The 26,131-nt window shown below is 38.6% G+C and overlaps 1 protein-coding gene across 16 annotated transcripts in view; it reads left to right on the top strand.

Moving 5' to 3' along the window:
* The window catches only part of SPAG9 (sperm associated antigen 9), a 145,725-nt gene that overhangs the window by 55,463 nt on the left and 64,131 nt on the right, over positions 1 to 26,131 (top strand). For 7 of the 16 annotated variants that reach the window (XM_032280054.1, XM_032280053.1, XM_032280052.1 and 4 more), the window contains exons 4-6: positions 8,626 to 8,720; positions 14,720 to 14,870; positions 25,284 to 25,325. In XM_032280054.1, the coding sequence (XP_032135945.1) occupies positions 8,626 to 8,720; positions 14,720 to 14,870; positions 25,284 to 25,325 (288 nt within the window). Of the gene's footprint in view, positions 1 to 8,625; positions 8,721 to 8,782; positions 9,594 to 14,719; positions 14,871 to 25,283; positions 25,326 to 26,131 lie in introns of those variants that run through there. The other 9 variants (XM_032280056.1, XM_032280058.1, XM_032280060.1 and 6 more) reach the window with 5 other exon arrangements.

Here is a 26,131-nt window from a genome sequence, read left to right as displayed (position 1 = left end):
ATCTCGGTTCACTGCAACCTCCACCTCCCAAGTTCAAGTGATTTTCGTCCCTCAGCTTCCCGAGGAGCTGATATTGCAGGCGTGTGCAACCACACCCGGCTAACTTGCATTTTTAGTATAGTAGAGATGGGGTTTCTCCATGTTGGCCAGGCTGGTCTTGAGCTCCTGACCTCAGGTGATCCGCTCGCCTTGGCCTTCCAAAGTGCTGGTATTACAGTTGTGAGCCAGCATACCTGGACGTTGCTATTTATTTATTTTCTAAAATTCTGTAATACCTGCTGTTGCTTTTAAGGAATAGAAAACCCCACCACACTCAGTTGCATTTGCCTTTGAATAATGTGGTTAGCACTTTCTTGGGGTAGGGTATAGAATTTTCCCTGTTAGCCTTGACGTGTGAGATTTGATTATTACAATTTTAGCTTAACCATACCCAAAGCATGAAGTATCACAGAATTGATATCTAGTAGTAGACACAAAGGATGGTCCATGAAGGGCTGGAACCACAGAGCTCAGGGAAAACAAGAGCAGGTTACATAGCAGCTTTTTCAGTGTATAAAAAAGTACCCGCATTTTGGCCAGGAGCAATGGCTCATGCCTGTAATCCCAGCACTTTGGGAGGCCAAGGTGAGCGGATCACTTGAGCCCAGGAGTTGGAGACCAGTGTGGGCAACATTGTGAAATTCTGACTCTACCAAATATATATACATATATGTACACACACACACACACACACACACACACACACGCCAGGTGTGATGGCCTGCACCTGTAGTGACAGCTACTCGGGAGGCTGAGGTGGGAGGATCACTTGAGCCCAGGAGGTAGGGGCTACAGTGAGCCAATATTGTGCCACTACACTCCAGCCTGGGTGACAGAACCTGTCTCAAAAAAAAAAAAAAAACAACCAAAATACCCTTACATTTTAATGACATTTGGTGGATATTAAGGTCGTTAAAAAGCCTATTATTGATTCTTTTTATACCGTTCATGTCAATGCCTAAAAAATGCACTCTATGTACTGTTTACCTAAGTAGTACTTATTAAAGCTGATAAATATACATACATATATGTCATATATATTATATACATATGTATGTATTTTTAATTAGACAAGGTCCCACTCTGTTCCCCAGGCTGGAATGCAGTGGTGCAGTCATGGCTCACTATGTTGCCCAGGCTGGTCTGGAACTCCTGGGCTTAAGTGATCTCCTGCCTTGGCCTGCCAGAGTGTTGGGATTATAGGCATTAAGCCACTGTACCCAGCTATAAATATATTTGGGGGAAGTAATTGGTAGTGATAAATAATGCTTTTGTTTCTTAAATGAAGCTCTAATCTTTGTTAGTAATTGAAGATTATTAAATTATGATGTATTAAAGTATAAATATAAAATGTATACATTATTATTATTATTTTTGAGACGGTGGGGTCTTGCTCTGTTGCCCAGGCTGGAGTGATCTTGGCTCACTGCAGCCTCTGCCTCTCAGGTTCAAGCAATTCTCCCACCTCAGCCTCCCGAGTAGCTGGGATTACAGGGGCACACCACCATGCCTGACTAATTTTTGCATTTTTCGTAGAGATGGGATTTCACCATGTTGGTCAGGCTGGTCTTGAACTCCTGACTTCAGGCGATCCACCCACCTTGGCCTCCCAAATTGGTGGGATTACAGGTGTGAGCCATCATGCCTGGCCTAAAATATATACATTCTTAAAAAATAACTATAAAGTGACATTTCATATTTTTAAATATATTTGTTTAGTAAAGATGAAGATCTGTGCGTATAAAAAAGCCTGACATGCTAATTTTAAATGAAAAGATACAATTTTTTTTTTGGCTATTTCTATTCCTTGAGGGAAGGATAGTCTAGGAAGTAAAAAAGATCTCAGGAAAAATCTTAATTACCAAGTCAGAGAGCTAGGTCTGTCCAGTAACCAAGACAGATTTCCCATGCAGCCGGCAAGCTCTTCATACATCTCCTCCCTCAGTTATCTGTGCTTCTCCTCTGACCTGATAGGCTCCCTATGTTTTGTTTTGCTTCAAGGAAGGAAGGTTTATGTAACATAGATAGGGCTGCTTTGAAATGTGGGTCTGTTCTGCTCTATCTATCCCACAATTTTTTCTGTTTATACATCTGTTCAAGAGATGTCGTTCAATTAGCAATTATAAATAGCTATCTAAAGCCAAAGAACTAGGCATCCTTAAAACATAAACTCTGAAAATATTCAGGGAAAGGAAGCCTGAAGCGGGTTAACCTTAATCTTTTCACTATTGCTTCCAAAGAAGGTAGTATCTTTTAATAGTTAACACTTTTATGAAACACATTCGTTGTTGCTTAAGGGAAGCCTACAGTGGCTTTTTAAAAATTTGATTTAAGAATAACTGTTCTTTTTAAAAAAAATCTATGTTTTGTATCAAAAGAGAATAACTATTCTTAAACTTTAAATAGTCAACTATTCTTAAATCAGATTTTTGTAAACATTACTGAATTTGCTTAAAAGAAGACATGCCTTAAAGAGGGCAGTGGAGGAAATATAAAGGACAAACAGTTTTGAAGCACTCGGGCCCACATGTGTATGCTAATCACCAAAAATTTTATCCCTTTGGGATCTTGGGATGGTCTCACATCAGGGAGTGTTTGAATGCATTCTTATTTTATCCTCTGACCAAATTCTCATCCATTCCCGTTTTACAGATTGAGGTTTAGAGTCTATGAAATGATTTGCCCAAATTCCATGCTAGTTAGTGACTAAATTTGAAGCCAGGTTTGTCAGATTCCATTGCCTAAACTCTTTTTTTTTTTTTTTTTTTTTTTGAGATGGAGTCTCTCTCTGTTGTCCAAGCTGGAGTTCAGTGGCATGATCTCAGCCTTCTGCAACCTCTGCCTACTGGGTTAATGTGATTCTCCCACCTTAGCCTCCTGAATAGTTGGGAATATAGGCTCATGACACCATGCTTGGCTACTTTTTGTATTTTTAGTAGAGACTGGGTTTCACCATGTTGTCCAGGCTGGTCTTAAACTCCTGGCTTCTGATCTACCCATCCTGGCCTCCTGAAGTGCTGAGATTACATGCATGAGCCACAGCGCCCGGCCTGCCTGAACTCTTAATAACACTAACACCTTTAGGTTCCACTAGACATTTTTCTTTCTCCTTCCTCCCTCCCTTCCATCTTTCTTTTTTTTTTAATTTTAAAATTCTCTCCTCTCCTCTCCTTTTTCCTTTTTCCTTTCCTCCCCTGCCCTCCCCTCCCCTCCCCTCCCCCTCTCCCCATCTCTCCCACCCCTCCCTCTTCCCCCACCCCTTCCCCTCCCCCTCTTCCCCATCAATCCTTCCCCCTCCCCTCCCCCCCCCCCCCCTCCCCCCCCCCCCCCCCCCCCTCTCCCATCCCCCCTCCCCTTCCCCATCCCCCCTCCCTTTCTCTCCCATCCCTCTCCATCCCCCTCCTCTCCCCCATTGCCCCTTCCCCTCTCCCCCATTCCCCCTTCTCCTCTCCCCCATCCAGACCGACCGACCTACCTTCCTTCCTTCCTTCCTTCCTTCCTTCCTTCCTTCCTTCCCCTTTCTCTCTTGCTCTTTCTTATTTCTTTCTCTTGTTCTTTCTTTCTTTGGAGGTGGAGTCTTACCATCTTGCTCAGACTGGTCTCAAACTCCTGGGCTCAAGAGATCCTCCTGCCTCCACCTCCCAAAGTGTTGGGATTAGAGGCATCAGCCACCATGCCAAGCCTGACATTTTTCTTCCTTTTTTTTGCTTTGAGATGGAGTCTTACTCTGTCACCCAGACTGGAGTGCAGTGGCACGATCTCAGCTCACTGCAACCTCTGCCTTCCGTGTTCAAGCAATTCTCCTGTCTCAGCCTCCTGAGTAGCTGGGATTACAGGCCCTTGCCACCGTGCCCGACTAATTTTGTTCATAGTTTTAGTAGTGTTGGAGGTTCACCACTTTTCCCAGGTTGGTCTCAAACTCCTGACCTCAAGTGATCCACTTGGTTCGTCATCCCAAAGTGCTGGGGTTACAGGCATAAACCACTGTACCCAGCCTCAGCCTGACATTTGTCTATGCCTGTTTGCTTTATGACATCTCAGCAACTTTAAGATTAGTGGGCCGGGCGCGGTGGCTCACGCCTGTAATCCCAGCACTTTGGGAGGCCGAGGCGGGTGGATCACGAGGTCAAGAGATCGAGACCATCCTGGTCAATACGGTGAAACCCCGTCTCTACTAAAACTACAAAAAATTAGCTGGGCATGGTGGCACGTGCCTGTAATCCCAGCTACTCAGGAAGCTGAGGCAGGAGAATTGCCTGAACCTGGGAGGCGGAGGTTGCGGTGAGCTGAGATGGCGCCATTGCACTCCAGCCTGGGTAACAAGAGCGAAACTCTGTCTCAAAAAAAAAAGATTAGTGGCTTTGGCTGGGCCCACCTGTAATTCCAGAACTTTGGGAGGCCGAAGGCGGGTGGATCACTTGAGGTCAGGAGTTTGGGACCAGCCTAACCAACATGGTGAAACCCCATCTCTACTAAAAAAGTAAAAAATTAGCTGGGCATGGTGGCACATGCCTGTAATCCCAGCTACTTGGGAGGCTGAGGCCGAAAAATTGTTTGAACCTGAGAGGAGGAGGTTGCAGTGAGCAGAGATTGCGCCATTGCACTCGCCTGGGCACCAAGAGTGAAATGTTGCCTGAGAAAAAAAAAATAAAAAAGATTAGCGGGTTTGTGATATAGGTTGTGATCTGGGGACTACATAAGGAAAGACTGAATGTCAAAATAATTGAAGGAATCCAGGCCAGTTGTCTTCAAAATTTCACCAAGGCCTTGCTTTTCGGTTTAGTTAATGCTGACTAACAATGAACCTCTGCTGTGAAGGTATTTCAGGGGAGGGGATTTGGGATTTATCCCAAACCAGAATTTTCCAGATAACGTGCTTGGTATTCTTCTTAATAACTTCAATTGTTTATTGCTAAATTGACTCTTGAATGTGTGAATTAATGTGCATACCTGAGTAAACTGAGAATTGCTGTTCTGAGACCAGAAGGAATGGACTTGGTGGACCCAGGAATAGATTATCTGAAGCATGTTCTGTTTCATTTTCTCACTTCTCTTTTCTAACAACACTGGTGCTCCCTCCCATTCACTTTTCTTTTTTTTTTTTTTTTAACCTGAGTGATACTGTGAGGTCTTTTTAAAATTTAAATTTTTATGTATAATTTTTTTTCTACTTTTTTGTGTCTTTATAGACTATAGTGCATATCATTTTATTCCAGACATCAGGAAATGCTTTAGCGTATGGAGTTTTCTTGTGGGTATGAGGAAGAAAGGACAATGGGTTCATTGCCTGCCCAGAGAATTAAGTACAAAGGCCGATAAAGCCTGAGTCCTGTAATTCTTAATAGCTCAGATGACTGAGTCAGGCAGGCCAGAGTTCTGGCCCCAAAGCTTGTGACAATTTGAAACAGGCATTAAACAGACAGTCAACTTAGATAGAGTTTACCTATGAAATCATGATATGGTGAGGATTAAATGGAGGAAAAATGGCTGTACATGTACTGACTGACATATAATTAATGCTCAAGAAATGATAGCTGCCATTTTGTTGTTATTGTTCTCTCTTTTTTTCCCCCCTCAGTCATTTTTGTTTGTCAGTTCTTTCCTTTTAAGTGCTAGTTTGGTTGAGTTAGAATCAGTTTCATTAAAAGAAAGTTTAGAGTTTAACCTTTTTTTAAATTTTGATTTTTTTTAAAAAATTAAGCATTTAAGATAATAGAGAATCAGTCTATAGAATGGCTATTTGGGGGACAACTATGTTTTCATTTTGATTGTCATTCTTTTTCTATATTGAGTTCATAGATTACTATAACAGCAATCTGGGATAGATCTGTTTTTTTCATCTGAATGTTTAAAGAAAATTAGGTCCTTCATTTGAACAAATCAATCCCATATATACAATTACTTTACTATTCCGTGTGTTTAAGAATTCACGGCTGGACTCTGTGGTTCACGCCTGTAATCCCAACACTTTGGGAGACTGAGGCGGGTGGATTACTTGAGGTCAGGAATTTGAGACCAGCCTGGCCAACATGGCAAATCCCCGTCTCTACTAAAAATACAAAAATTAGCCAGGCTTGGTGTAGTACCTTGCTGCTCCAGAGGCTGAGGCAGGAGAATCACTCGTGGGAGGCGGAGGCTGCAGTGAGCTGAGATCGCACCACTGCACTCCAGCCTGGGCGACAGAGTGAGACATTGTCTCAAAAGAAGGAAACAAACAAACAGACAAAAAGAATTCACCTTAGGCTTTTTTTTCTTTTTTTTTTTGAAACAGGTCCTCACTCTGTCACCCAGTCACTCAGGCTGGAGTGTAGTGGTATGATCATGGCTCACTGCAGCTTTGACCTCCCTGGCTCAAATGATCCTTCTGCCTCAGCCTCCCAAGTAGCTGGTACTACAGGCACGTCCCAAAATACCCAGCTAATTTAAAAAAATTTTTTTATAGAGATAGGGTCTCTCTGTGTTGCTCAGGTTGGTCTCGAACTCCTGGGCTCAAACAGTCCTCCCACCTCAGCTTCCCAAAGTGCTAGGATTATAAGCATTAGCTATTGTACCTGGCCTCTTTTATTTTTAAAGTTTTTTGTTTTGTTTTGTTTTGTTTTTTTTAGGGGTCTCATTCTGTTGTCCAGGCTGGAGTTCAGTGGCATGATCATTAGCTCACTGCAGCCTTGAACTCCTGGGTCCAAGTAGTTCTCTCACTTCTGCCTCCCGAGCAATAGGGACTACAGATGAGTGCCTGCTAGTTGTTCTATTTTTTTTCTAGAGTCAGTGTTTTGCTGTGTTGCTGAGACTGAACTCAAATTCCTGGCCTCAAACAATCCTCCTACCTCCCAGAGTGCTGGGATTACAGGCATGAGCCACTGCAAAGCCTTAATTTAGGCCTTCTAAAACCTTTTGAAAATTTAAATTGAGCTTGATTAGGCCTGACAGTCACTTTGTTATATTAGTTTCAGTTTGATTTTTTTTTTTTCTGAAAATTCTTTCTGACACAAGAAAGCTCATTATTTCTGACTTACTGACAGATGAAAGGTGTATTTCTGCAAAGCTGTTTTGTAAATGGTGGTAAAATCTATACATTTAAAATAAAAAGTATGTCAATTAAAATTTTTAAGATACGATACTATAGCCATGTGATTCTGTTTTTACTCTTTGTGGATAACATTTATTGTTTGGACTAGTATTTATTGGGGAATAGTATGGTTAATTTGTTTTATTTTATTCGTCAGAGTTCAGCTTTTTGTTTATTTCATGATAAATGATATCTTTAAATTAACTTGCATTTCTTAATTTTTGTATATGCCAAATAAAATTTCTACAACAAAAGCATTCTTTGTAAAGTGAATTTAAAATTTTTGAAATAATCTATTTTGTTATTTAATATGCTACAGTGCATTTTTTTTTTTTTTTTTTTTTTACTATTCTCATGGTAGTTTATGAGATCTGATACAGTGCATAATTTAAGTTATAAAGAGATTGCAATCCATCTTAATACAGCCAAAGTTTAGTGACTTCCAAAACTATTCTATCTACAGTGTTAAGAATTCAAGTAATATTCCTTAGGAATGGTGAGAAAGGACATTAAAAAAGAAAAAAAGAATTCAAGTAATATTCCCAAGAAAGACATCAGCCTTTGCTTCCCTTTTAATATTTACCCCTTAAATACTAACACACTATTTCTTGTTTTTTAAAATTCATTTTTTTCTTATTCATATCATGTTAGTATGTCTAGCAAAGGCCTTTTGATTTTATGTCTTAATTCCAAATTTAGGCTTTTTAAAAGTGAAACTATACATTATCAAGTATCAAACAGGACCTTAGAAGTTCTTGACAGTTTATGTACTTTATATTCTTGAAGTTTTTACTTTCATATTCAGCTTGCCTATCATATGATTCCTTATCTAAGACTCAAAAATTGTTCTAATTTTTTTCATTTGTGTTAATTTGCTGCTGTTATTATAGATGATTATGCTAAGTAATGATACCAGTAATAGTCAAAGGAGAAAGTAGTTTATCATTCTTTCAACTAAATCTACAGAAAGAGGAAACTTTTCTTGGTATTAAATTAATTACATTTAAAGTTATATTTATTCTTTTAGTTCCTTTTAAAATGGAGAAGATCAGCATATAAGGATATGCTTTCTTTAGAAGTTTCACATTAATTTCTTTGTTGTGACTCATTTTAGTGAATGGGTTTCTCAAATGCCATCTATTATTTTTAACTGATGTTCTTTTATCACTTCTCTCCCAGTGTCTGTTTACTAATTTGTGTTCTTTATGTCAATATTATTTTATTTAATACCATCACATATTGTAAAAAAATGCTTTTGTTTGTTTGTTTTTGTTTTTGTTTTTTTGTCATGCTAAGCAAGATAGTAGCTACTTTTGTGGACACCAATATCCTTAAATGGAAGCACTTGTCTATTACTTTCCATTAAAATTTTTTTCATTCCTTAATATTCTCTTACATGAAATTGAGTAGTCTGATAAATAAGAAAATTATACAAAAATGTTTTCCTTGTTATAACACTATGTCTAATATTCCAGATATTAGCCTTAAATGTTGTGTATTTTTTTCTGTCTTTAAAATAGATGATCCATAATTACATGGAACACTTAGAAAGAACAAAACTTCATCAGCTCTCAGGGAGTGATCAACTAGAATCCACAGCTCATAGTAGAATTAGGTAAGCTTTGTTATATATTTTGCCTTGAGAAAAAATAAAATAAATAATATGTTTGTTTCTGTTTTTTCTGTTCTTTAATCCTGGAACAATAGTGAGGCTTATTCAAAAAGCTCTCCACTGTGGCTGGAATGCTACAGGAGAGAATAGCACAGAAAAATAAAAATCATTTTTACCATTGAAAAGGTAAATTATAAGCCATCCATATAAGCAGCACATTGAGTATTTAGATTGTTTTCTGATACTTGATGTAGATTATACTAGGTTTTAAATTTTCTAATTTGTGGGAATGCTGAAATTTTTTATTTCTCCTGTGTAATTGGTTTGAAGTCCTTTTTGTTACAGAGAGGCATATTTGAAAGGGTTAGCTAGCCATCTGTTTGATGTAGGAGTGTGAATAAATTATGTAGATCTTCAGGCATTGTAGCCAATGAGCTAAGCCAGGACTCTTAGTGGAGGGGAAAATAGTTAATAGGCTGGCTGTCGCTCGGGGTTGCTGCATAAATGCTAGGAGCAGCAGCTCTATGGTTATGAGGTGGGGAGAGCGGAATGACGTCATCGCTTGGGAGCTGCTGCAGGATGGAGTGGAAAGCTGCTGCTGATGGCATTGTTTTTGTGGCAGCAAGCTGAATGACAGATCCTCACTACAAAGATACCCCTTTGGCCCCCGTGTAGGCCTCCTGGTTCGGGTGTTTCACCATGCCAGCACAGCGCCATGAGTCCTGGATGCATGCTGCTGTTTGTGTTTGGCTTTGTTGGCGGGGCGGTGGTCATTAATTCTGCTATCTTAGTATCTCTCTCTGTTTTGCTGCTTGTGCACTTTTCTATTTCTACCGGTGTGCCAGCTCTGACGCAGAACCTACCAAGGATACTCAGGTACTCCCATCTCTCTTAGAAGCCCCTGCTTAGCTGGTTTTTCTTTAATTTTTAGCTCCACGGTCTGCTTTGTAACCATTTCTGTTGAAGATTGAAACAATGGAAAATGGCCTGAAGCTAGGATTTTGATTCTTATTTATAGTAATTTATAGACCATCAGTTAGGATTATAGCTTTGTGTTTAGAAATCACTGACTAAAGAAAAGGATTTTCATATCGTACTTACACACAAGTACAAGGTCAGTGTGGTCTTGTTTTAAGCAGAATGTTCAAAGTAAAAGGAGAGAGCAAGAGTAGAGTGCTGGGTCCAAGTTTACACAACCTCTGCATTTAGCTTCTGAGCATTTAGGGGCAAATATCTTTTATGCTTGTACTTACAGTCAATTAGACACAGGCCATAAGTTTATTTTGTTTTAATTATCCTTTGATAGAGGTTCAGCTATCATTTTTGTAATTTTTGATAATAGCTCATGGGAAACAGCAATTTAAATATTTTCCTCCTAAGACAAAATGTTTTAAAGTGAAAAAATTTAAGACTTTTAGGTTAAGGAATGCATTTTTCCCCATTATTTACACATCAAAGTTGTGAAAGCTTTACAAAGTCTATTCACTATTGTTTTGTCAGATGTTGCCCTTTCTTTTCTTTGTAGTCTTGGGTGACAAATATCCATGCCTGCTTGTGGGGGTAGTCATTAATCTCTGTAGCTTTACTGTTGCTGACTCTACTTATACCCTGTAAGAGCCATCTTCTATATTTTAGAGGCTTAAGGTTGTGGTTTCTTTTGTTTTCTAAACCATCAGACTAACACTCTCTGTTTTGTTTAGATTTCTGCTTTGTGCATGATTTTAAATGAAAGTTCATAGTACATAGTTTTTATCTATTATTTAAATGTTCATAAAATATTTAAACCCTAATTGTGGATTTAGATAAATTAAGAAGAATTAAAGTAGTAAATTCCCTCAATGTATTTCTTTTTATTCATAGATTAGTTCAAGTTCAATATTAGTTGAAACCCCAGCAATTAAATTTCATCTGTGATTTAAAACTAGATACTTGATCTTTCATTTTCTTTCTTGATTTCTAAAAATTGGGAACAATCTTACTACTTGTACGTATGTTAGTACGTAAAAGATTTGTATACGTGTATCTGTATATTTAGGGTTTGAAGAAATTAAAAGCAGCTGAACTTAAGAATATGTAGAAAATTTAAAAGACTTATGTTAAGGGGCTGTCTTGGGTTTAGGTTTCATTTGAGAGGGCAGTGCCATGAGCTGCTGTGCGGTGCCTGCAAGTGGGTACGACAAGGCTTTAGAGTTGAACTGCCTGGGTGCAAATGCTCTATTGCATGCAGCTGTAGGACCTCTGGCAAGTTGCTTAATCTCTCTCTGCCTGAGTTTTCTCTCCTGATGGACTTACCCTATTGGGTTGTTTTAAAAATAAGTGATTTTATTATTTTGTATTTAATTATAGCTGTAAGATATATGGTAAATTAATCCAGTAAATAATTTTCATAGTTACTTATATGTGCCTATGTTTAGCAGAAATTGTTTTAGCTACAGCTTTTATTGATAAAATACCTTATAATTAAATTTTAAGGTTCTTTACCACAAAAATTGCTACTGATCTGATTAAAGATATCAAAGTCTTAGATATTAATGTTAAATTGCCAAAAAGCTGGTAGTTCCAAGTAGGAAGTTCCAAGGGAAGCGAAGGGCATGAAGTTGAACAGGACTGGCTTTGAATCCAAACTCAGCCAATTACTAGTGCCTAAAGTCTCTAAGCATCACTTTTTCTACTCTGAAAGTTGGAAAAATAGTCCCTGTTTCTCAATAAGGATTAGATGAGATAATGTAAATAAATCATGTAGCTCAGCACCCATCATATGGTGAGTGTTCAGCAATGTACTCTTTTATCTCCCTTTATAGATTTTACAAATTAGTTGTATTAGATGTGAATATAGCCAAAAGGCTGTTTCAAAAATGTAGGTGTAAAATTATTTACACACATAAGCTAACATTTAATACCCAACTCAAAAATGGATATATAGAAGTAGGGTAATTAAGAAAATAAAAGAAGATTTCTGATAGTTGGTGACAGCTTTGTTTTCTAGACAAGTAATAACAGATATTTCAGTCTGCAGGTGTAAATCTGCCACTTGATAGTTTTCCACGTGTTTCTCTTTTTTTTTCCCTTCTTCTGTGAGTTTAACTGAAGCATTTAATACATACCAACATAGTACTGGACTAATGTTTACCTTTCAGGGTTTCTTTTCAAAAGTAGGATTCTCACAAACTTGCCTAATTATGCCAACTATATGTAATTTATAAGTAAAATAAGGGGAGGAGTACGTAGTGATTATTTTTTCAGAGTTGGAATATTGTATCCCACTTGACAGATAGCTGTCAGTCTCTGAAGAGATGTCCCCTCCCTGTAGAGTAGTTTCTGAATGATAGACACAAGCAAATTAAAAAGGTGGGAATTCTACTTGTAATTTGGGTTGTAGATTTTGTTGACTGTTGATTATAGATTTTGTTGACTGATTTTGTTTAATTTTAGGAAAGTAAAACTTGGATTCATAGAAGACCCCTTCCCCCAGTAGTTTTAAACTTCTTTAGTATTTGATATGTGTGAGAATGAATGTGTTGTTATTCATATAGGATAATAATTCTAATGACTGGCTTATATTTTGATTTCTGTTAGTGTGAGGGAGTCTTATGAAGTCTATATATCACCTTCCTGATTGTCTTTGCATTTTGGGTTAGAGAGCTTTTCGTTATATTCAGTTATTAAATTCCCAGTCACCTTTTGCTTAAGTCATTAAGGTGTGTTAGAAAATAAATAAAAGTCAGCTAGAAGCTCTTAGACCTCTTGGATTTTCTGTTCACAAAATATAGGGGAAAAACATCAGGTTGACAACTTATTTTGTCCAGAATGGATATGAAAAGGAAATCTGGCTACTAACCACTGTCACCATCATTTAATGAAAGGGCATTTTAAAATCAGAGAAGAATAAAAGATGTAATTTAAAATAAGGGTCAGTCGTTTTCTTTTTTTTTGAGATGGAGTCTCGCTCTGTCACCCAGGCTGGAGTGCAGTGATGCAATCTTGACTCACTGCAACCTCTGCCTCCCAGGTGCAAACAATTCTTCTGCCTCAGCCTCCCCAGTAGCTGGGACTATAGGCTTACACTACCGTGCCTGGCTAATTTTTATATTTTTTTAGTAGAGACAGGGTTTCACCATGTTGGCCAGGATGGTCTTGATCTCCTGACCTCGTGATCCGCCCGCCTTGGCCTCCCAAAGTGCTGGGATTACAGGTGTGAGCCACCGTGCCTGGCCAGGGTCATTTTCAAGAAAGAGTAGGGTTCTATAGTATATGGGAATATATATGTGATACAATATGTAGTATATTATCTATGCACTAAGGAAATAATAAATAATGCCTCTTTTTTTCATGGACTTATGAAAACTTTGTTGCTGAACAGCATTTGGGAATAACTGGTATAAACATAATAACTGACTAGTCACTTTAATTTTTGTCATTTGATCGTCCCAGCAGCCCATAGTCACAAACTTAGATTTGGTATTAAAATTTACCCTTTTGGCCAGGTGCAGTGGCTAACACCTGTAATCCCAGGAGGCAGATCACATGAGGTCAGGAGTTTGAGACCAGCCTGGCCAACATGGTGAAACCTTGTTTCTATTAAAAGTACAAAAATTAGCTGGGTGTGGTGGCACATGCTTGTAAACCCACTACTTGGGAGGCTGAGGCAGAATTACTTGAACCTGGGAGGCAGAGGTTGCAGTGAGCTGAGATGGTTCCACTACACTCCAGTGTGGATGACACAGCAAGACTCTGTCTCAAAAAAAAACCAAACCAAAAACACGTACCCTCTTATTATACTGCCTTCCTGCTTTTGAATTTTCCCAATAAAGTAAAGTTCTGTTTTTAAATTTTATTTCCTTGTGCATACAACTTTGATTAAATGTCGTCTGTCAACCCCTTTGCTTCACCTCATTTTTAAGAAGGCATTGGGACAGTTTTATCAGTCCTTTTAGATTGTTAGGAATGGAAGAACGCACCTTTTGTGTTAAGTGAAGGCCCATTTCAAAAGCGGCTCAAGTTTCTTGGTATAAAAATGAACTACAGAATAAAAGACTTGCTTAGCAAAACTGAAATTTTCCCATTTTTATTAATAACCTCCTTGTTTCTATTCTAACTTATATTCTTACCAGTAGAGGTATGAATTCCAGGAGGCACCAAACCTTTAGTGTCTGATTTCTTTCCAGTTTCTGCACTCTTGAGTTAATGACCCAGGATGACTGGCTAGTGGGCTTGTTTCCACCTTCTAAAAGTGCTTTCATTTGGAATATTCTGTGCATCAACAAAGGATGTGTTTCTCATTGAAATTCTATTATAATTAAAATTGTAACTCTTGTTCATTGAAACTTCCCACAAAGCAGTGGAAATTCAGTAATCTTTTATAGAATTATTTGGCCTTCTTATTTGGAAAAAACTGACAATGGTTTTTTCATACGTACTGTGCTTGAAAGGAACTCGTAATGTGGTTCTGTAGAAAAACAGAGCTTTCCTACTGGAGTGGGGTGGGGAAGAAAGATATTTTTGCGTTCTTTTCATCATTAAGGTAGCCCTGATTTAGATAATATATTGATTTTCCTCTAGGCAGGAAAGGCATACCCTGAAGAGGCTTCAGTAAACATCCAGGGATTAGCGAGAGGATTTGGGAAGTCTAGAAATGGGTTGTGCTCACTTCCAAAGGAGGTTGCAGGTTTCCCTAGGGCTAAGCTACATATAAAAAAAACTCAGCAGCAGCTCTTCTCCAGACCAGACTAGACCACTGACTGCTTCTAGGGCAAGGAACTCATCAGTAACTTATAATTTCCTTAACCCTTCTTACCGCTTTTCTTAGTTGATTTCTTGAGGCTAACTAAACTGGGACTGTCCTTTCTCTTTGGTAAGTCTGTTTTATTCAGATGGGCAGATAGTGTTATTTTTGAGTGATGGTTCTAAAACAGTGACAGTCCAGGCTTATTACTTATAGTCATGGCAAATTAAAAAGTGAAAGTAAATGAAGTCCTAATTTTTTTTCTCCCCTCTTCAAATAGAAAAGAACGTCCTATATCATTAGGAATTTTCCCATTACCTGCTGGAGATGGATTGCTTACACCTGACACTCAGAAAGGAGGAGAGACCCCTGGATCTGAGCAATGGAAATTTCAGGAATTAAGTCAACCACGTTCTCATACCAGCCTGAAGGTAAGCTTTATGCTGTTGAAATCGTCAGTTTACATTTCATAAACTTTCTTATCCTAATTGAAGTGCTAGATGACCAGAGTATAGTAAAATATAATCGTTTGTATACATTCAGTTTGTAAAATTTATTTTTTTAATTGGAAATGAGCTCTTCCCAAAGAGTGTGATTTTTACTATTTTATTTCAAATTATATAGGAAAACAAGTGAAGCATTATATCATCTTGATTAGCATACTAATAACAAATTAATTTCTATTTGATTTAGGCTAGGGTGACTAGTGAACCTAATTATATTAGAATTGAAAATCACTATTACCAGAAAGCGTTGGTTCACTGTTAGAGGCTTTCCAATACAGTAGGGTTTCACTTACAGAAAAACGAAACAAATACACTGTTCCTTCCTTAAAACCACGTCATAAAGCAATCTGCAAAAATGAATTATGTTTATCTAAAAAGGCTTGGTGTAAATTAATTATAGATTATGTTCTTGACTGAGAACTTTAATCAAATATGTGATAAATGTAAACAATAATGTACACTAAGAGTGGATATGAACTAATAACTAACTTTTAAGAATATTTGAAGTTATAGTCTATATCTTTTAAAATGAAGTATTCATAAAGATATTGATTATAAAACATCCTTTGTTACCTTATCTGCTACGGTAAATCTACTCTTATGAGACAACACCTACAATAAATAGAAATGAATTACATGTATCTTATTTCCTTTTCCTGCTTTATTTTTCCTCATAATGCTTATCATGGTCTAAGTATGTAAAGATAGTTCTTAACAATGATTCTAAAATACTGTCATTTACAGTATTTATTTGCCTCTAGACTCTTCACTAAGAGCATAAATTCCATGAGGTTTATTTGCTGCTATATCCCCAGCACTAGGAAAAGTACCTAGCATATTGTAGGTACTCAGAACATGTTTTGTTGAATGAATGATTTGTTTTAGATGTTAGAAAGAATCTTTGGGGACAATATAAGTGGTAGAGGCATTTAGAATTATTCTATTGACTTTTGAAATGTGCTCAAAACAGTAAGCAGTTGATAAATATTTGATAGCTTTTCTCCCACTGAAAAGTATTTTTAACAGTAAGGGTTACCTTACATTTTCCCCTTCTTGATCAATTTGTTAGAAGCTAATACTGCTTAGTATTAGCCCACAGTGATGTTACTGGGCATATCTCTCTCTCTCTCTCTTTCTCTCTCTTTTTTTTTTTTTTTGAAATGGAGTCTTGCTCTGTCACTCAGGCTGGAGTGCATGGCATGATCTTGGCTTACTGCAACCTCCTCCTCCCGGTTCAAACAATTCTCCTGCCTCAGCCTCCTGAGTAGCTGGGATTACAGGCACCACTGCCATGCCTGGCTAATTTTTGTATTTTTAATAGAGATGAGATTTCACCATGTTGGCCAGGCTGGTCTTGAACACCTGACCTAAGGTGATCCACTCGCCTCAGCCTCCCAAAGTGCTGGGATTACAGGTGTGAGCCATCACACCCAGCTGTAATTCTTTCTTTTACTCCTGTACCACAGTGGCTCTTTTAGCCTGCCAGTAGGTTTAATAGATTTTCCAAAACACTCATGTCTCAGTCGCCTACTTGCCATGTCTGCTTTCCCAAAACAAAATTAAGTAGGAGGGATACTTTTAGTACCATGGCAACTATATTTTAATTACTACTCAAAAGTGCACCTTAAGAGATTACTATAATTCTCTTCATTTTTTAATCCACTGATGTGCTGTGCCATAACTTTAGTGACAAGTTATAAACCAATTAACAAATTATTTCTATAGACTTAAGGAATTTCTTGTGTCCTCCCTAGAAATACTAAGGGAAGTACTCCAGAGAGTTTTTAAAACTAAAACGCTATCTGTTTCTACTTGATTTGGACCTGTAGGCACTAAATGAAGATAAAGACTCAATGGATAAGGATTTCCAGGAATGGGGTAGTACTTACAAAATGACAAAAGTCTAGTTTGTAAAGTATGTTACTAGTTATGATGTACAGTATTTTATTACTCACCTAAACCCTTGTCGTTCACTAGGTAACTTTCTACTTTACCAGGGCTGGAAGTCAGAGATCTAGGATTCACTTGTGGGCTATGCCACAGGCATGTCACATGCCCTATCATCTTGATTTCCATGTATAATGGGAATTGGACTATATTCTAATTTAAAATATCATTTCCCCTGAGATTGGGGATGACCTAGCCATCTTATTTTTTTTATTTTTATTTTTTTTGAGATGGAGTCTCGCTCTTCGCCAAGGCTGGAGTGCAGTGGTGCGATCTCGGCTCACTGCAACCACCGTCTCCTGGGTTCAAGCGATTCTCCTGTCTCAGCCTCCCTAGTAGCTGGGATTACAGGTGCCCACCATTATGCCCTGCTAATTTTTGTATTTTTAGTAGAGACAGAGTTTCACCATATTGGTCAGGCTGGTCTTGAACTCCTGACCTCGTTGTCTGCCCGCCTAGGCCTCCCAAAGTGCTGGGATTACAGGCGTGAGCCACCGAGCCTGGCCGACCTAGCCATCTTTTAGGGCATGCTTTGACTTCATTATGAAAAAATGGAGGTGTAAATTATAATTAACATTAGTTTTAGTACCACAATCTTTCTGTGAAGTAAGGTTAAGGTGAAAATATCCTGTGAGAAAACCACAGGACAGAGAATGACAGAAACTTTGTGGCAGAAGAACGGCAGATAAGGGGATTTGCCAGTGATTGTAAAGTTATGGCCCTTCTTTGTTGGTGTATTACCAGTTTCTCATTGTGGGAGACCTGTGGTGAGTGAGGTTGTAGATAATCCAATGGATTTTCTAGGAATGAGGCACCTGGAAAAATGTTCAAGATCTTAAAAAGAAATGTTTGTACATATTCTTGATTTATCACAATCTCATAGAGATCAACAAATATGTAAACAAATACATGAAAAAATAGAACTTTAAGTATTGTTAAAGCAAGGTAAGCTAAAGAATAATTACTAGGAAGGGGTACTTATTTTAGGGTGTGAGAGAAAGCCTCTGGAAGATGGCTTGCATCCTGACATGGGGACATGCAGGTGCATGGAAAGGTCTGGAGGAGTACATGTTGAAGATGAGATGGCAAATGTGAAGGCCCTGACATGGGAAAACACTTCAGCATGTTTAAATGGCAATTTTCTCTTCATTCCACTCAGACTTTCAGTCCTACCTGCTACACCAACATGCCTTCTGTCAAAGGTGCTGAAAGAATCCATCTTTCCAAATCTAATGGAAAATTCTCAGTCCTCATCTTACCTTTTAGCAGCATTTATATATTTGAATATGTTCAGCTTCTTGAAATACTTCCTTCAGTTTGCTTCCAGGATTCCCCCTGGCAAACACACACTGGTTTTCTTCACCATTCCTTCTCTTTTGCTGGTTTCTCTTCTGCTTTTGGATCTCTAAATGTTGGGGTACCCCAGGGCTTAAACCTTAGCCCTTCTCTTAATCTGGGTAGATCAAATTCCATGTCTTTAAATGCCATCTATGCATCAGTGTTCACAAATTTGAATCTCCAACCCATATCTCTTCCCTGGACTCTAGACCTCTGCACCTAATTGCTTTTCTTTATAGTTTCCCCATATATATATGCTTTACCTTGCCTAGATTTCCACCAGTAGAAATACTATCATTCAAGGCCAGTCCAAATATCACAATTTACATGTAGTCTCACTAACACCCAAAGGACTTAACACCCTATTGATTGTCTTCAAATCGAGTTTAGAGATCAGTTGAAGACAGAAAGCAGGGGAGTTTTGTATTGTTTCGTTAACAGGAATTTTTTACTCGGGAACATCTAGTGAAATTGATAAAAAGAAACTCCATATATTAAATGATTAAAGCTGTTCCGATAAAAAGTGTATTATAAAAGTGCTACAGGCTGGATGTGGTGGCTCATGCCTATAGCCTGAGTACTTTGGGAGGGCAAGGCAGGAAGATCGCCTGAGTCCAGGAGTTCAAAACCGGCCTAGGCAACTTAGTGGGACTCCGTCTCTTTTCCTTTTTTTTAAAAAAAGTTTTATTATCTCTCTATATATTCATTATTTATATATATTTTTATTTTTATTTTATTTTTGAGATGAAGTTTAGCTTTGTTGCCCATGCTGCAGTGCAGTTGTGCACTCTCGGCTCACTGCAACCTCCGCCACCTGGGTTCAAGAGATTCTACTGCCTCAGCCTCCCAAGTAGCTGGGATTATAGATGTGCACCGTCATGCCTGGCTAATTTTTATATTTTTAGTAGAGATGGGGTTTTGCCATGTTGGCCAGGCTGGTCTTGAACTCCTAAACTCAAGTGATCTGCCCGCCTCAGCCTCCCAAAATGCTGGGATTACAGGCATGAGCCACTGCACCCGGCCTGTTTTTCATATATTAAAAAAATTTTTTTCCTTCAGTGTCAAGTGACTTCATCTCTACGAACTATTTAAAAATTAGATGTGCATGGTGGTGTGCGCCTTTAGTCCCAGCTACACAGTAGGCACAGGCAGGAGGATCACTTGAGCCTGGGAGGCTGAGGCTATTGTGAGCCATGATCATGCCATTGCACTCCAGCCTAGGTGACAGAGTAAGTTCTTGTCCCAAGAAAAATAATAATAATAATAGGCTAAAGCTGAGAATGGACAAAATGTTAAGGTGAGACAGTTAATCTTACTGAATTCACGAAGAAGCTGTAAATAAAGAAGGAATTGGAGAGAGCAAAAGGCCAAATATAACCAAGACAATCCTGAAGAACGCTAAGTACAAGAACTTGACCTACCAGATATTAAGATTTACTATAAAGCTTTATTAAGATGCTATAGTATTGCTTCATCTTCCCTTCTTCTTTCCTTTCCACACAATTAGATTCTGAAGCCATCAGGCAGGACAGAGGAAGATAAGGCATTCCATGGTGGTTAGGAGCAGGGGTGGGATTGTTGTCATAACCCAAGCAAGGTTAGGAGGGTAATCCATGTGGGGTAGCCTGGTGTACAGAGTCAGGGCCCCAGCAGCATTAAGGACATCCCTGCAGGATGGCAGTCAGGCTTGGGGGCACAAGATCCTAAACAGGATGATGAGGGCCTCCCCAAGGAGAGGTGCCAGGCATAGGTGTCAGCCTGAGCAGGAGAGGAAGGCAGCATCTGTGTGTGGTAGGGGAAGACAGGGCTGGAGTGGACATGGGAAAAGAAGGACGTTAGTGGAGGGCTGTAGTGGCAGAGAGACCATAAGAGACGTGAGCCCTGGAAGTCAAGGGACAAGGGAGTTTTAGAATGGAAGAAGATGTCAGCAGGATCAGCTGGTATGAAGAAGTCAAGTAGAATGAGGACTGAATTTGTAAATGTATAGGTGTAGATTTGAGCAGTTTAAGTTGTAGGGCCAGTAACAGGTGTAACTAAATCATAAAAAGAGGAAATAACATATATAGACTACTCAAAATGGTGATTGTGGTGTGAGGAAAGAAAAAAAATAACTCGAGGTGGAAATTGGCAGAGTGAAAGGAAAAGTAGAACGGGAGAAACTGGGTTGTTTGTATGCTTACAAGAAGGGTTCAGTAGAGAGAAAAATTAAAGAAAAGGGAATGAAGAAAGATAATTGGTATATCTGAATCCTAGAAGAAAGGCAGGGGGAAGAGATCGCATATCTCAACTGCAATTCAGATCTCCTTCATTGCTGGGACAGCTTCATTTTTCCTAGTCTTTTGCTGTTACAAATAATGCTGTGGTAAATAACCAACTAAGGCCTAGAAAGCAGCATGAAAATTATATGGCTGGCATAGGGCATGCACACACACATCTGCATGCGTATACATATGTACCTTAGAAAAGTATTTTTTTTTCTTTGAAGAGCATCCTTGGTTGTTGATTATTAGTAGAATGTGACATTTAGATCTGACAAAAAGCAATTTTAACGAAACCAATTGGATAGACACCTACTTGTGAAAATTTTAGAGTTCTCATAAAGTCACATGACTTGTGATACTTTAAACTGCTGTGAGAAGCTCTTGTTAGCAGACTTTGGTATGTAAAGCCAGTCAATGTGTGCTGCATTCTTCAAGGGATGTGCTTAGCATGCAGAACAGGAAATGTCTAAACAGAGCCAGCATTTTTGTTGAGAGAATTTTCCATCCTCCTCCATTTGTGGTTAAGTTCTGAAATTGTTCCTATTCCTTTAGTTTCTACAAGCTTTAATATTTATAGTAGTTGAATTGTATCTATTGTTATTTAAAATTTCTATTATAAAATGCATGTGTAATTTAAAAAGTTAGTTATGTTTTAAAAAACTTTTTTGAAGTAATCTTAGACTTACAGAAAAGTTGCAAAACTAGTACAGAGTTCCATATACCCTTCACCCAGCATCCCCTGAAGTTAACTAAACATAATACAGTCATCAAAGCTATGAAATTAACATTGGTACAATACTGTTAGGTAAATCTGTATTTGAGTTTTACCAGTTTTTCCACGAATACCCTTTTTCCCTTCCAGAATCCAGCCCAGGATCCCACATTGCTTTTTTTCAAAAAAAATTTTATTGGCCAGGCGTGGTGGCTCACACCTGTAATTCCAGCACTTTGGGAAGCCAAGGCAGATTGATCAAGAGGTCAGGAGTTCGAGACCAGTCTGGCCAACATGGCGAAACCGTGTCTGTACTAAAAATACAAAAATTAGCTGGGCATGGTGGTGGGTGCCTGTAATCCCAGCTACTCAGCAAGCTGAGGTGGGAGAATTGCTTGAACCTGGGAGACAGAGGTTGTGGTGAGCTAAGATTGCACCATTGCACTCCAGTCTGGGCAACAAGAGCAAAACTCTATCTCAAAAAAAAAAAAAAATGTTATTGCAGACAGGGTCTCACTGTGTTGCCCAGGTTGTTCTCAAACTCCTGGCCTCAAGTGGTCTCCTTGTCTCCCCGCATGTCAAAGTGCAGGGGTTATAGGCATGAGCCACCACATCTGGCTTTCACATTGCTCCAATCTTCCCAGTGTGTGGCAATTCCTCAGTCTTGTCTTGTCTTGTCTTTCCTGACCTTGAGACTTTTGAAGAGTACTGGTTATTTTGTAGAATGTCTCTCCATTTGGGTTTCTCTGATTTCTCATTATTAGATTGAGGTTATGTATTTTCAGCAAGAATACAACAGAATCTAATATCTTGGTGTGGATATACTTTGAGACTATGGAGATACCCTGTTTCTGCTCAAACTTTCATTCACTGATTTTAGCGTTCATCAGTGAATTTTTCCTACAACAATTATTAGTAAAATATTGCTAATGGTTATTTTCTGTTTTCTTTATTCTAAATTTATTAATTGAAATTCTTCTATCAGGGAGAGTTGTGTCTCCCCACCTTTCCGCCATTCCAGTTTGAATTCAAGGGATATATATTTTATTCTGTGGCCTATACAAACCTATCATTTCTTTGGTTTCTCAAATTGTTCAGCTTTGGACATTGAGAGCTCTTTTAGGTTGGCTCCTGTGTTCTTTTGACTTACCCCATCTTTTCGAGTGCTTTCTTCCTTATTGGCACCATAAAATGCTCCGAGCTGTTGTATTTCCCCTGCCCTACTCCTAAAAATTTGACTACTTCTCAAAGGAGCTCTGGCACATTTTTTGGGAGAAGGGTATTTAGGAACTATGATCTAGACACTTTGTTTGTTTATTTCTGGTTTGGGTTTTTCCATTAGTTTATACCTCCTTTATGGAATTTTGTGTATGTACTAGGGTAAAATAAGAGTTGTTTTTTTTTTAAAGATCATTGTTATATTTCATTGTTTTTGCTTGCGTTTATGACAGTGGATAAGAAACTTGTTCTAAAACTCAGTTTTTGCTTATAAGCTTTTTCCCTCACATAGATCTTTATTTGGTAACTTTTAAGAACCACTCATAGATGACTGTTAAGGTTTGGAAGGAATAAAGGGTAAAGATTTTATTGTGTTGTATGTTGACCAACATGCGTATGTATGTTGAGAATAGAAACTGGTAAAAATGTAAATAAGCAGCACTTTCAAGATAAATGATGGTGTTTAAAGTTTAAATGTGACTTCATTTGAGGTAATTGGTACATAGGTATTTTTTAATACCTATGTTTACTGTTTAAACAAACTTTTAGAATATGAGAAGTTGTTTAAAATATTTTCTACTGAAAAATTACCTTTTTCTTTTCTTTTTTTTTGGTTGAGATGGAGTCTCACTCTTGTCACCAGGCTGGAGTGCAGTGATGCAATCTCAGCTCACTGCAGCCTCTGCCTCCCGGGTTCAAGCAATTCTCCTGCGTCAGCCTCCCGAGTAGCTGGGATTACAGGCATGCGCCACCACGCGCAGCTACTTTTTGTATTTTTTAGTTGAAATGGGGTTTCACCATGTTAGCCAGGATGGTCTCGATCTCTTGACCTCGTGATCCGCCCGCCTTGGCCTCCCCAAAGTGCTGGGATTACAGGTGTGAGCCACCGCACCCAGGCTATAATTTCCTTTTTTTTTTTTTGAGATGGAGTTTCACTCTTGTTGCTCAGGCTGGAGTGCATTGGTGCAGTCTTGGCTCACTGCAACCTCTGTCTTCCAGGTTCAAGTGATTCTACTGCCTCAGCCTCCCAAGTAGCTGGGATTACAGTTGCCTGCCACCACGCCCAGCTAATTTAGTATTTTTAGTAGAGACGGGGTTTCTCCATGTTGGTTAGGCTGGTCTTGAACTCCCAACCTCAGGTGATCCGCCCACCTGGGCCTGCCAAAGTGCTGGGATTACAGGCGTGAGCCATCGCACCCGGCCTGTAATGTCTTTTAAAAAGTTATTTAACTACTCGGGAGGGTGAGGTGAGAAGACTGATTGAAGCCAGGAGTTCCAGGTTGCAGTGCACTATAATGATGCCTGTGAATAGCCATGACACACCACCCTGGGGAATACAGCAAGATCCTGTGTCTAAAAAAATTATATTACTTCAGTTTCACAATTTTTAGTAATACTGAAGAATATAGAGTAGATATGGGAAGTTTCTTCAACCCTAAATTTCATTCTCTCCCCCCTCCCCGCCCCATCTTTGTAAATAGTTGATGTGTCCTTGGTCCTTTTCTTTACAGGTGCACATAGATACTGCTTTTTTAAGATACGTGGGTTTATAAGTATTTCCCTGCTGCTTGCTTTTTTTTTTTTTTCATTTAGTAACATGTCTTGACAATCTTTCTACTTTTATATAGAGAGTGCTATCCAAGTTTTTACCGAGTTTTAGATGAAGAGAATGATTAAAGATGATGATTATCCAGAATCAAATATCATATAAATAAACATTAAGTGCTTTTATCACCAAAAATGTGTGAGGCACTAGATAAGTTTATTGGCTTGACTGTGGTGATTCTTTCACAGTGTGTATTAAAAAATCCCCTTAACTATATATGTATTTGTCAGTTATACCTCAGTAAAGCTAAGGGTAAAAAACCACATCTATTAAAGAAGAGGCAGTGTGGTTCCTACAAGTGAATCATGCCTTGCTAATCTGTGTATTTTTAAGGGCATAACTGAGAGCTAGTAGCCTTTCAAAAAGACTTTAATGAATTTCCAGACCAAGAATATTTAAAACTGTTGCTTTGTATTTAAGAGATACACATCTGTTTCATAGAGGAAAAGTGTATAGATAGAAATAGAGAATATGAATAAATAGATTTTTATGAAAAAGAATTTGGGACTGTGCACGTGGCTCACGCCTGTAGTCTCAGCACTTTGGGAGGCCAGGGAGGGTGAATTGCTTGAGCCCAGGAGTTTGAGACTGGCCTGGGCAACATGGGAAGACCAAGTCTCTACTAAAAACATAAAAATGTATCCAGGCATGGTGGGGTATACCTGTAATCCTAGTTACTTGGGAGGCTGAGGTGGAAGAATCACCCAACCCTTGCAAAGTTGAGGCTGCAATGAGTCATGATTGCGTCACTTGACTCCAGCCTGGGTGATAGGAGTGAGACCCTGTCTCAAAAAAAAAAAAAAAAAAAAGAAGTATTTAGATTTTAATGATCCTTCGATCATTAGTGTTATCTAACTGATTCAGTAATGATAGAAGAGAAAGGAGGTGTGATAAACATTTCTAAGTATGCTGCACTAGAATATTAGTATGTTAAATAGTTGAAGGGTTGGGAATAAATCTCAGGAAGATTTCATAAAGTGATGTAAGCAGAAAAAAATGTTAAATAATGAGCTGCATGTCGATAAATAATAGACACTGATCCAAGTGGTGGCGTCTGAACCATGATATTACTTAAACTACGGTCTTAAGGTCTGCTTAAGTCAAAACAAAACAAAGGCTGCAAACATTCATTTTAAACACAGTAGATAATAGTTGAATCTTATATCCTGGGAGATAGTGCAAGCCAAAGATACAGCTATGTTAGAACCTAGTAAACACATGATTTTTTTCTCTTTTATAATCTTCCTTTTTCCTAGGTCAGCAATAGTCCCGAACCTCTGAAGGCTGTAGAACAGGAGGTGAGAATGGTGCTTCTTAACATTTTGCAAAAAAATACACTAAAGTGATTAACTATCGATTACTTCCTCAACTGCTATTCTTAAGACATTAAATGCTCAGTTTTGAAGACTATTGATGTAATTCACTGAAATATAAAAGAAAATTATTTCTATTACAGTGGTTGTCAGGGCTTTACTATAATCTGTAATTTATTCCTTCCCCAAAGCAAGCATTTTTAAATAAAGAAAATATAAGTAAATCCTGTGAAATTTGGCCTCTTTCCATTTATCCAGCTCAATGTAATGAATGGTATACTTTCCAGAAATATCTGCCTCAGGACATAATATATGTAACTTGTATGTGTCCTGGATATGGCCTAGTGTGACATTTTACTATGGGCTGCATCTTTAGTTTAATAGAGTTCATCTCCAGTCAGGGCACCATTCAGCTTTATTCAGCAAACATCTATTAAGAGCCTACTACAGACTGGGTGCAGTGGCTCACGCCTGAAATCCTAACACTTTGGGAGGCCGAGGCAGGCAGATCACTTGGTCAGGAGTTTGAGACTAGCCTGGCCAATATGGTGAAACCTCGTCTCTAATAAAAATACAAAAATTAGCTGAGCATGGTGGCAGATGCTGGTAATCGCAGCTACTCCGGAGGCTGAGGCCGGAGAATTGCCTGAACCTGGGAGGTAGAGGCTGGAGTTAGCCAAGATGGTACCACTGCCGCCAGCCTGGGCAACAGAACAAGACTCTGTCTCAAAAAAAAAAAAAAAAAACCTGCTACATGTCAGGCTTGATATGCTGGGCACCGAGAACAACAA

Source organism: Sapajus apella, unplaced genomic scaffold, assembly GCF_009761245.1.
Source record: "Sapajus apella isolate SASKATOON/1434 unplaced genomic scaffold, GSC_monkey_1.0 scaffold12, whole genome shotgun sequence".
Classification (NCBI taxonomy): domain Eukaryota; kingdom Metazoa; phylum Chordata; class Mammalia; order Primates; family Cebidae; genus Sapajus; species Sapajus apella.
This window is presented reverse-complemented; position numbering and strand designations above follow the sequence as displayed.